Source organism: Uloborus diversus, chromosome 3 (genome assembly GCF_026930045.1).
Source record: "Uloborus diversus isolate 005 chromosome 3, Udiv.v.3.1, whole genome shotgun sequence".
Classification (NCBI taxonomy): domain Eukaryota; kingdom Metazoa; phylum Arthropoda; class Arachnida; order Araneae; family Uloboridae; genus Uloborus; species Uloborus diversus.
Genome location: NC_072733.1, coordinates 162,915,427 through 162,927,479, shown reverse-complemented (window position 1 = coordinate 162,927,479; position 12,053 = coordinate 162,915,427). Strand labels below are relative to the sequence as shown.

The following is a 12,053-nucleotide window of genomic DNA, read 5'->3' as shown; positions in this document are numbered from 1 at the left end:
TAAGCGTAACATGTAGCCAAAGGTCATCCACTTATAACAGCACTGTAAATGAACCAACAATTAACAATTGGGTACTACAGCTCTCAAAATAAATATTACACCTGTCCATGACGCTCAAAGTTGGCCATGTGTAGCATTGCGATAAAATAAACAAGTCTCTCACGCTTCTCTGTACCAAAGCCCTATATCTCGGCTTAAGTATTGACACGTTCGCCATATTGTGTCTAAACGCCGCTTTCTTCCTATGTCTACTACGATGAGTTCTTACTACTGACTAATGTACCGTAGTATACCGATGAATACTACTGACGAATGTTTCTTGATTGTGGTTTCTTCTTTCTTGTTAACTCCATTTTAATCCACAATCAAAAAGCAAAACAGGCTAGTTTACCATAATACATACTAAGGAAGCGGAGATTAGGTAGCGAGATGTCCGCCATCTTGGATCTAATTTTCGATCTAATGCTTTACTCTGTACCATTCAAGACATGTCTTCTGTGATCCTCAGCTTGGTGTTGTAAACAAGACAAGACTCATCTTTAAATATAATGTCTACAGATAAAGCACTTTTACATAGATTGAACAAAGAACCACTGAACAATTGGCTGGACGGTATGCGGCAGGGATGTTCACATCCTTTCAGCTTACCTGGTCCTTATTTGAAGAAGTGCTGTTTTGTAGTATTGGGCTACGAAAAATATATCAAACATCAATGTTTCATGAGTCGAAAAAAAAAGCAATAAGAACTGTTATCACAAAAAAATCGTTAACACATTTAAAATCCTAAAGTTAATTAATGTAAGGTTTGTTATTATAAAACACGGAATTAGTTAATTATTTGATGTTTATGTATTTAATTTTATACATAATTTTTTTTTTACAGTTATGAATGTTATTTGTAAGTATGAATAGAAACCAGTTATGTAATATTTGACGCTGAACTTGAGCAACTAATACATCAGTACCTAGTTTGATTGAAATGGTTGTTACGGTGTTTCTCAATGTTTTCGTTTTATATTTAAGCCCTAACTCTGAGTGTAATGAAATGACCAGTTTGAGCTATGTTCGTTTAAAGTTAGAATTCCTCAAAACCTATATCTTACGTTTCTTCCAAATCAGTGGTGTCCAACCTGTGGCCAATGTGGCTAACCTGTGTGGTCTGTTGCTCTGTTCAATGTTACAAATTAAAAACCAGGATTAGTCTCTTATTAATGTCACAAACTTGGAGCCAAATATTCGGAAATTGGTTTCTGGAAAACACGCACCAACTTCGCTTTAATGAAATGATAAGCCTCGGGTTTTGATTAGAACAGTTCTTGGTTTGTAGTTGCCTTTTATTTTCCATATTGCCTAGAAATATGTAAAATATTTTTACTTTATATATGTTTTGACCTGCGAGAGTGAACTTTATGCGAAGTCCTCTGGTGGAAAAAAATTGGACAACACTGTTCTCAGGACCTGGACCTGATTACTGAATAGGTCCACTAGGCCATGGTCTAGCGACCGTGATTTTTAGGGGAACCCTAATTACTACAATTGTTTTAGGAATAGGCTAACATTGCCAGATTTAACAACAGGGGCTCCCGAAAAAGGATTTTGCCTTATAACCTCCCAATAGTTTAATCGGGCCTTTACTCTTATAGATTATTGATACATTTTGTGAAAATGGTGAATACCATGTACGACACATGGAGCGACATAGGGCGGAACTCATCGTCATCTTAAAATTCCCAAAAGCAGACATTCAACAAGAAAATGAACCAACGAGGAGAGCAATTGACATATCTTTGGCTCTAACTCGTTTCTCGTGTCACACTCCTGTTTGATTTCGCCGCTTGTGGCTCGCGGTCTTTTGGTTGGACACAGCTGTACACAGACCATTGAGCTATAACATTGAGAGAGAACTTCCCATTCTTCTACACTGAGGCTCACGGTCTGAATTTCGAGCGAGTATGGCAAAACCAATTTTATTATAAAACATCTTGTTTAATGGCAAAATACCGCTACTTTTGCCACAACGATTTGAACATATTAAGGATTTGAAAAATGCATGGCAAAAGGCTTTACATGATAAAACTTGAGTTTAAATGTTAAAAGTGCGATTCTTTTGCCATACTCGCTTGGGCAAAAAACGTACCGATTAGTTCGCTCTCCTCTTAGTGTTACAGCTCAATGATACAGACACGAGACCACTAGAGGTTAGTGGAGTAACGGTTAAATAATCTGCCAGCCACTGCGTTTTCGTTATGCTGTAGTTTTAAGTCGATCCTTGTATCCCAACGCTAAAACCTGCCATATTGATCCAATCTTTCTAGCATAATCTAATCATCACAGCGTTTCTATGCAGGTATCTAGAGATTCTTCACTTTTCCAAACCAATCTCTTTTAACAGGTAGCAGCAACTTCAAAATTTAGATGCATACTCATAATTAGTTCATATCCTTTAGCCAGATATAGTTATAGTAAGAGCTGGATGTATGCAATAAAATACAACGAAGTTATTACATTTTCTATCCAAACAACTGTTTGTGCACATTTATTGAAAGGCACATTCCTGATGCACTTGAGCTATTTCTCTTTTCATTAAGTTTTTAACATTTACACGTTCCAAAGCTACTTTGCACACAAATGTTAAATACAATTGGATTCTTTCTGTAGATGAATCGAATATTTTGCTATACGCATAGTTTTAACTTTTGATGAATGTTTTTCATCTTTAAAAAAGCATGCTCTAAAAATAAATAAATAACGTTATTCAAAAGTTTGACCATGAAAACTGATCACGAAACTACGACTTGACCATGAAAGCCGATCATGCGGTAAGTTTTCTGTCCTGTAATTTAAGCACGGCTGACCAGTTTTTGCCTGAATGAGTAATGTTCGGTACGATCTTTCCCATTTTATTATTTGCTCTCTATCCCTGCATTAAACATGTTTCAAATAAATCTTAATGATTCAAGTAACTTCAAGCAACAGGATCATTCGTGTTAGATGAATGAAAATGACGTCTATTTTCTCGTTTACTTGTTCAGTTACATTTAGTTAAGAATTCAGAGGAAACGGGTTATTTATGTTTAGAATTTTTTTAATGCTAAAGACTGCTTAAGGAGATCCTGATCAAAATGAACCTCCACAAGCAACAAAAGAATTCTTGTAAGTTACTTACTAAAATTGCGATTAAAGAGGGTGGGTCTGAAATTGATTGAAGGATTCTTTGCAGGTTCTTATCTTTTACATTAATATTGAGATAGAATGCATGATCTTTTGCAAAATAGTTGATCAAACATTTTTAAAAGTAATATGAATCTTGATTCACATCCAAAAAATACATTATAATGCCTGTTACAGATTATGTAAGAAACTAACATGCTGGATAACATTTTAAATCTCACACTGTAACAGTTCATTGTAAGACATCATTCAGATAAAATAACTACTCGAAGAAAAAAATTCTTAATTATTTTTTAACTTATTGAAAATTTGGAAAAAAATTATTAAACATGAATGAAAAACATAGTGGATTTATTCATTTTTCTATCAAGAAAATTTTTTTTTACTATTGACAAGCAGGAAATGTAATACTTAAATTATAAAACAAAACATCAAAAATTCAACTTTTAAAATTTTATGTGGCAAATTTAAAGGTACTATTATCGGTAAACTTTACACATCATTATTGTCCTTACCCTTCCATAGATTGTCTTATATTTTTTCTTTATAATTTGCCTTTGAGAATTGTTATGCCCTGTAAAGACATCGATGATCACTTTCTCATCCGTGCCTAAAAAGAAATCGTGTCATAAGTAAATTAGTGAACATGTAATACTAAGCACAAAATGCTTCCGATTAAAAAAAAAAAAGGTTCTTCACCAGTAAGACTTGGTAATCGCACAACATTGTTACTGGGGGAAAAAAGCTGTCACCAGGATTACGAAAGGCTAATGTTCAAACAGTTTTTGTCAGTTCTTATTCCCCGGAAATATATCTACAGTAGACCCTCGTTTTACGCGGGGGTTACGTTCTACGGAAATACCGCGTAAATCAAATTCGCGTAAATTGAGACCTAATACTAGTGTTAAAATAGGGGTTTGGTTCCGCAGATAAAAAAGTACTTCATTTTAGTGATGACTAATTGTGTAATAAGTTTAATGTGTAATTATATCGACTTTTATGCACAACATGCATAAAGAAAACATAAATTAATTTCGGGTTCTGTTTATAGAGGAGCTGACTATGATAGTCTTTTGGCAGTCATTAAGAATTTTTCTCTGTAATTCTTTGCAGAGCATTAACGCATCCATGATCACTTGCGTCATGTCCATGATAGAATCTTCCTTCACCAACAAATCAGAAAGATCATTTCTATTGTCTAGGAATGGCTCAAAATTTTCAATGTGAACGTTTTTAGTTGTGCGTGACCGACGTCGGTATCCTCGTTGGTTTTGGCCTCCTTTGTCACTCCTAAAAGCTCTTCTTCCAGTGAGTTCTGGAACTGTGTGAGTTTAATAACTTTATTTCTGGAAAGAGCTCTGGAACCAATTGCATAAAATGTCTCCAGTGGCCCAAGCTCGATTATTAGCACGCCAAAATGCAGTTTGTTACGCGTAATCTGCAATCTTTAGGAGTTTGGATTTTGAAAGAGGGGAAAACTTTATCTGTTTGCATTGCCGCATCCGCGTAAAACCGAAACTCATCCGCGTAAAATAAAATGAAGGTGTCAAATCTTAAACCGCGTATAATCGAAACCACGTAAAATAAACCCGCGTAAAACGAGGGTCTACTGTACTTTAAAACGCAAATCCTGCAGAAGCTGTAAATACACAATCTATTCTTCAGAAAACTTTCTCGTAATTTTAAAAACTAATATTGAATTCAAACTGCATGTGTCAAATAGATGAATTTCTTTTGGTTTTGAGGATGCTTTTATTAATGTATTGGTCGTTTGTGTTTCTGCTTAATTTAACTTTCATCTTTATATCTTTATATAACTTTTTCATGTTCTTACATCTGTAAGTGACGAGTAATACTTTCGCGGTACACGAGTAGGATTTTGTCACCTTCAATTCAAAAATAAACTTAAGTAAACTCGATCATGTAGATTTATAGTGTGCCTCTGATAAGCTGAGGCTCAACAATGACAATGCTTACTCCTTTTTGGTGTGAAAAAGAAGGTTGGTTAGTACTGATTTGCGTTGGGTGACTTTCGTAGTAATTTTGCAAAAGTATTCCAATTCAAATTCGTGCCAGTAATACCTCTTTTTTTCACTGAACTCTCCTAAAAGAAACAAACATTGTTAGGGTCATGCCTCAACTTATCAGAGCCACATTATAATTCCCCAATATCGACAAAACAGTCAGCCCGTGACTGGGTGGTAAGTTGCCTCTAAGAAAAAAGCTAATCGGCGCGCCGGTGGCGCAAGAGAAATTTGGGTACATCGCAATAACTTGCTTATTACGCTATTGTTGTTTTAACTTTCGAGTAACTTGTTGGAACTTTTAAGTTTTATAATATAAATATATATATATATATATATATATATATATATATATATATATATATACATTAGGGTGGCCCTTAGCTATAGGGCATTTTTCGAAAGTTAAAATTTCATTGCTCCCACCTTCTTATCTTGTTTCACTGAACAAAAGAACAGACTGTGCAAAATTTCCCTTCAATCGGACAATTTCTAGGGGTGCCTCAAATGCCTAGAAGTTCAGTCAGTCCTAGAAATCTAGTAAAAATTTTTTTAAAAAAATTGCATTTTTCATTAACATCGCAACAATTTCTAAAGACTAAATAAATTATATTAGGACAAATAAGTTCTATACAATCAAAAGATAGTTGAATAAGTCAATATTGAACATTATTTTTCCATACTTGAGGATTTAGTATCCGTAGGGCAGTTTTTACCATCTTTAGCAACGATGTGTGAAACGGTTTTTTTTTCTTCCTTTCATCTTTTGTGAGAATATTGTATTCCTGAATTAATTTCACATCTCTTTCTGTAGCATCATTCACAACAATTGTTTAGTCGGGTTTTTCCTTTCCGCTTATATAACTAGATTCATCCTTCTAAGTTGAAGTCTTTCTTGAAAAATCGGCAACTGATAGAGTATGGGGTAAAGAAATATTTTCTAACAGGTATTACAAATGATGAGTACTCCTTGTTTCTAAACACCGAAAATTATATTGGTATAGAAGGTATCTCTTTTATTGGTATTATTAATTTATTCATCTCTATCCTTCTATCATAATTTGAGTCATAATTCTCTTAACCGTGGTTGAAACAATATCATCAAGTAAGGAAAGAGCCATCGTTTCGGGAGCCAAACATCAGATATGGTTTGCAAACTTTTGGAGGCAACCTTACTGATTTCTGGATCAATATCCTGATAATTGATCAGTTGACGCATAAATAGAAAATCCTGATAGGGAGCTTCAACAGCATCCGGGAAGAGAAAGCAGGCTAGAATGTAGACTTGAGCACAAGAAAAATACATAATATTCTTAAAGAGTTCCTTTCCCTTTTAGATAACTGAAACTGAATCTAAAGTACTTAAATCTTGACTGCATAAAGAGCCTTTGACATCCACCTGGCATGACTTACAACTCCAGACTTTCAAAACGATATCCCATTTTTAGGAATCCCGGCAAGAATATTTTAGCCGATTCTAACTAATCTCGATGATCATTACCCTGTTGTATCTGAATAGAAAGGTGTTGATCAAGTAATCCGAGCATGGTTGAGAATATATCATCAAGTACGTCCATCGTTACCAGATATACATCTTTTTTTATCGAGTTTTTTCTTGATTCTTTGTCACTGTCGCCGATACCTTCACTGCTTTGGTTGTTTGAAGCTAGAAGCTAAATCATAATTGGTTGATGCGACAAATTGTCATTCCATTTCTTCATAAGTTATTTTTTTTTTAAGAACGCCCCCTCCCTCTTTTTTGCATTTTTTATTTCTCCTCTTTTAGTGCTGGGTTTTTGTCAGCACCAACCATAGAGCCCGGACGTTCTGAGGTCGTTCCTCGGGCACTGAAGAATTAAGAATTTCCAATCCTATTCATTTTAAATTTCTTTCAAAGCATCTGCGTGCGAAAAGTCGGACGGGTGGTCCATAATTTCAAGTCTCTCCCCTCAAAAAGATCTCTTCTTCCCCTTTTCTTCACCTGAAATTCTAGAAAAAAAAAATCTACAATTGTTTCATGCATCATGGAGTTAGACTAATTTATCAATTCAGTGGTTCGTTCTTCTGGTAGGAATTCGTGATTTTTGCCAGAAAACAGAAATTCTTGAACCACTAATGCTGTGTTTTCTTTAGAAGATTATGTGTAAAAATATCTTCTGAACTTGCGTGAACAGCTACCAGAAGACGTTGGTGCCATGTTGAAGCCTAGTTTAATCGTCACAAAAGTCAGGCAAGAGTTACCAGCAGCACAAACCGCTCTTAAGTAAACATTAATGATAAAAGACAATGTTATACTTGGTTAGAAATTAAATAAACGATACACATTTCATAAAAATATAGTTACAAATTAAGCTTATATACTCATAGGAAAAAATGGAATGGATATTTTTCGTAATATAAATAATACACTTCCTTTCACAATCCAAACGGGTAATATGAAGTGTTTTCTCACATTCATTCAACAAAGCAAATGCGTGTTATAGAAAATTCTGCATAACAAAGTTAATAAAAGTCAAATGAAATATTTTCTAATTAATTTTATATACACTCATAAATTTTTGTGTTCTTACAAAAATAACTCGGCTAAAAACGAACAAACTGCAGCAACATGAAAACGGCAATATATATATATGTATATATATATATATACTATTCTTTAAAAAATATAGTATGTATTAAGCAGGAGCTAAAGGTTATACGCATTATCGTAGGAAAATAATACCCTCTTTTAGGACCCTCTTTTGCATCGCCACTGTTCCGTATTCCATTTGAAAAGAATAAAAGAATTCAAAACTGGATTTTGACTTACCAATACCTCTCATGGCTTTTCTTAACTTCGTTGCAATTTTTTCAGCATTAAAATTAGAGGCAGGTCCGATGGTCCCCTGTATAAAATTAATAAAAGTTAATGCGTATCTACTAAGATTGCATATAATAAACGTGCACTTGCAGTTATTAGGTTTGAAGAAGCAAGCCATAAAGTCGCATCTTGTTTGGGGGGATAGGGTTTTGCAGTTTCAAAAAAGTGATGTTTTCTTTTATATTTCGTCTAGTAGTTAAACATTTTAAAAATATGTTCCCAAAATCTCAAGACGTTTCGAGCAAAATTCTCAAAGTTATCAAGTATTTAGTCTCCGCTTCTTCAAGCTGTAGCCCCGACAGCTGACGAAGAATGCAGCAGTTCTGACAGCTGCTGAAGAATGCAGTAGTTCTGACAGTTGCAGATGCTCAGAATGTCAGTGCTGCTTGCTTTGGGTTAGTTAAATGCACTATAAATAAATAATGAAAACGGATGAGGCTGAGAAGGTCGAATCTGCCACAGGGACTTTATGGAGCTGGAATTGATGCCTTTTAACTTAAAACTTAAAGCGAGTTTTTCTCAAAACCACTTTTTCAAGGTCTGTGTTCACTTCCGTTCTAAAACCAATAGACCAATGCATTTCAAATTTAGTACACACATCCTGCATATAAAAAAACCATCCCCCAACGTTGAGTTTTTTTTAATGGGTTTTTTACTAACAAAATAGCGGAATTATTTAGCGAAAAAAAGCACTTTTAACTTTAAATGACCGCCAAAAGTTTTAAAGACAAACAAAAAAGATCTGAGAACGTAGAGGGGAGGATTAGTTAATATTTTGACTGAATTCAAATAGAATTTGATTTCAGATAAATGTCAGCTGAGATACAGTGAACACCGCAAATCATCTTTCTCCAAAGGTGCTCTGGGAAAAAATCTGTCACCGGCTTGTCTGTGGATATGTTTTGATCAAAAATTTATAGAACATTCTTTAAACTATACAGAATAATGTACAAAAGGTTTTAATAAATATAATCAAACCATTTTCTGAAAAACAAGTAAACAAGTCGGAAAAAAGGGAATTTTTTGACGCTGAAACCCCCCCCCCTCCCCATTTAAATGAACGCTGCGCTGCATACATTATGGTTGCGTAAATCGAGTATTGTGTCATGCTCGTTAGTTCTAAGATTTCTAAATTCAACTAAAATTTAAAGTAATGAAGCTAAAAAAAGTTGAAAATCGGGTGTGCATATGCTATAAATTTTCCTTCTGAGTGAAACAAGTCAGAAATAAATTATCACATTTCGCCTCAGAATAAAAGTAGCTAATTAAAGAAAGGAATGCTAAGAAAAGTTATTAAATATTGTACACGTTCTACGATGTGCAGGATTTCAAAGAATGGTTTACGTGTTCTGAAAAAAAAAAAAAGTTTCTACGATCAAAAATAAATGCTATTTTTGTATTGACATTTTAAAATACATTTAGAAATCTCATAAATTAACCAAATTGAATGTCAATAGTTTTTAACTCAGTAAAATCATGCAATATTTGTTTTGACGTTGAAAACATTAATTGTATGACATATTTTTGTTTCTTAGCAACTGCTATCGTTTAAGCTAAATCAATTTCACTTGTGCATTTATTACTTGATAATTTACTAAATAATCAATTTTATGATCATCTTTGGCATTTCGAAAGGGAAAATTTGGCAAGGCACACTTTCTAGCAATTACACTAAAAGCTTTGACTTGTATGGAACCTAAAATAAAATTAAAAAGAACGGAATTACTTATTAGAGTCCTATTTGCCACAAAGGCATATTTCTGTCATTTAAACATTTTAAGAACTGCACTTTCTTTAGCAAAGTACTTCGACTAGCGTGTTGGAATCAATGCAGCTTTTTTCTTAAGTACAAACTTAAAACTTATATTCTTAGTGTAAAAACAGTTAAAAGAAACCAATCCATCGTGAAAAACATCCATAAACAAACGTTTAAACCTTTTAGAACGAAAGAAACCATTACCATTAATCATATGTGTCACGAGCAATAAGGGTCTGACTCTCGTTTTTAAATTGTTATAACCATTTAAACTTTTGTTTTTAATGAAACTACTTGAATTTTGATAGTAAATTTAAGAATGTCATGTCCTGCGTTTAAAAATTTATAACAACAATAATTATTTTTAAAAAAGAGAAAGAAAGCAGCATATTCAACCGTAACGTTTGATTCGCAGGCCTTGAAAAAAAAAAAAAAGGACTCTGTTGCAGTTTTTTGAAATTATTGTTGAGATATGAACATTTTTTATTATTTGTTCTTAAAGATAGCGTAACTTTTACAGAATTAAGTGAGGTAAAATCAAGTCTACGAAAAACCAGGCAGTAACTGACAACCTTATTGTTTTATTGGCTTGCTGATTTTTTCAGGATATTTCAATCATAAGCAAGTCTACACTAATGGGTGCTAATTATATCGAATTTTATTGCAGTTATGTTGAATTGACATTGACTACAAAAATCAGTTACATATTGCTTTGTTCCACGTTTTCTTAAGAATTACATTTCTCACCTTTTTCATAGTAATAAACAGTTTAAATAATCTATTAATTCGAACAAAACGTGATTGAAATGATTCTGCAACTGTATTTCAAAGAAACAAAATCACCATTACATAACACATTCACTTGAAAACCATTATTTGCACACTCGCTCTCTTTTTCGCGAGACTTTTTTTTTTTTGTCTGCCAAGGTATATATATATATATATATATATATATATATATATATATATATATATATACATATATATATATATATATATATATGTACACACTATTAAGGGCTGAAGGTTAAAAATTTGTTGACCAAGTGAAAAACCTTTATTTGTGTGGTTTGTTAAGCAAAACAATTATTACCTAAATCTTTTTTAATTGTTTTTTTTAAATGAAGTTCACCTATCACGTGCATGACACACTTTTGGATATCAGTTTCAGACTTCCTAATCAAATTATCGTTCAAATTAATTATTGCAGTTTTTTGTAGGGGAAACTTTGCTTTTCAACAAATTATTTTTAATGCTTAAAAATGAAACTAACAATTTTTTTTCATGTATGTGACAACTTTATATTCTACTTCAAAAATTGAGTGAACGATATATGTTTTTGTCAGTCCGTCTTCAGCCATCATAAATAAGCTCGATGGTTTGCTCACGCGAGAACATGCCACTTATAATTGTCCGTGTGAAAAACACGGTGTGTCCAAACCTAAGCCGCAAACACACATACCGTTTATCCTTGCGACTTATTGATTGTCATTGCATATGCCAACTTAATGAAGGCGTTTGAATTCAATTGTCACGTTTGTGGGAATCATTGGAATTCGTGGCAGCAAAACATTTTCGGCTCGGAATTCAAGATTCAAAATATTGGCTTCGATAACGTTTTTCATCATTTTTAAGTGACCGACCGCGTGCCATTGCACAGCCGTGGTAGGTTCAAATTTCGAAGTAAAATAACCGGAGATCCAACTTATAGTTGTAGAAGGTGGCGGAACATGCTTGATAAATTCAGTGAGTACAAAAACTCTGTTGTATAATTTACAGCTTCGTCAGCATCGCAAACTGCATCGATCAATTTGTATGATACCAAGTCGCCAGGCAATGACTTTTGTATCTTGAAGTTTAAATCTTCGACGTCCACATTTTTTGCTGTTAAAATGATTCTTCTGCCAGCCACTACTACTTTATGTATTGTGTGCGTACATTGGGAAATAAGCGGTCAATGAGAGCATTTTGAGAATCAACGATACTGCAGAAATTAGTGGGCAATTTTATGCATCCAGTATTTTCATAGACAGCAACTTTTAGATCTTGTAGCATTTGGACACAAATGTTTATTCCTAGCAGAACTTTTCCACGTTATGATATAGTGGCAATGATTTCAAGCAAGCGTTGATCTGGTCAGGGTACGTTGAACATGGAATGAAGGAAAGAATTTGTCTGAAATCGCCTGAAAGGATTAACAGAACGCCGCTAAATAGATTGTCGCTGTTTTTATATCTTTTAG

At 33.7% G+C, this 12,053-nt stretch overlaps 1 protein-coding gene across 1 annotated transcript in view; it reads right to left on the bottom strand.

Moving 5' to 3' along the window:
* The window catches only part of LOC129219028 (annexin A4-like), a 31,353-nt gene extending 20,786 nt beyond the window's left edge, over positions 1-10,567 (bottom strand). The window contains exons 1-3 of the mRNA XM_054853348.1: positions 10,559-10,567; positions 8,005-8,080; positions 3,687-3,781 (exon numbers count right to left, since the gene is read on the bottom strand). Of these exons, the coding sequence (XP_054709323.1) occupies positions 3,687-3,781; positions 8,005-8,080; positions 10,559-10,567 (180 nt within the window). The remainder of the gene's footprint in view (positions 1-3,686; positions 3,782-8,004; positions 8,081-10,558) is intronic.
* Between the last annotated feature and the right edge of the window lie 1,486 nt (positions 10,568-12,053).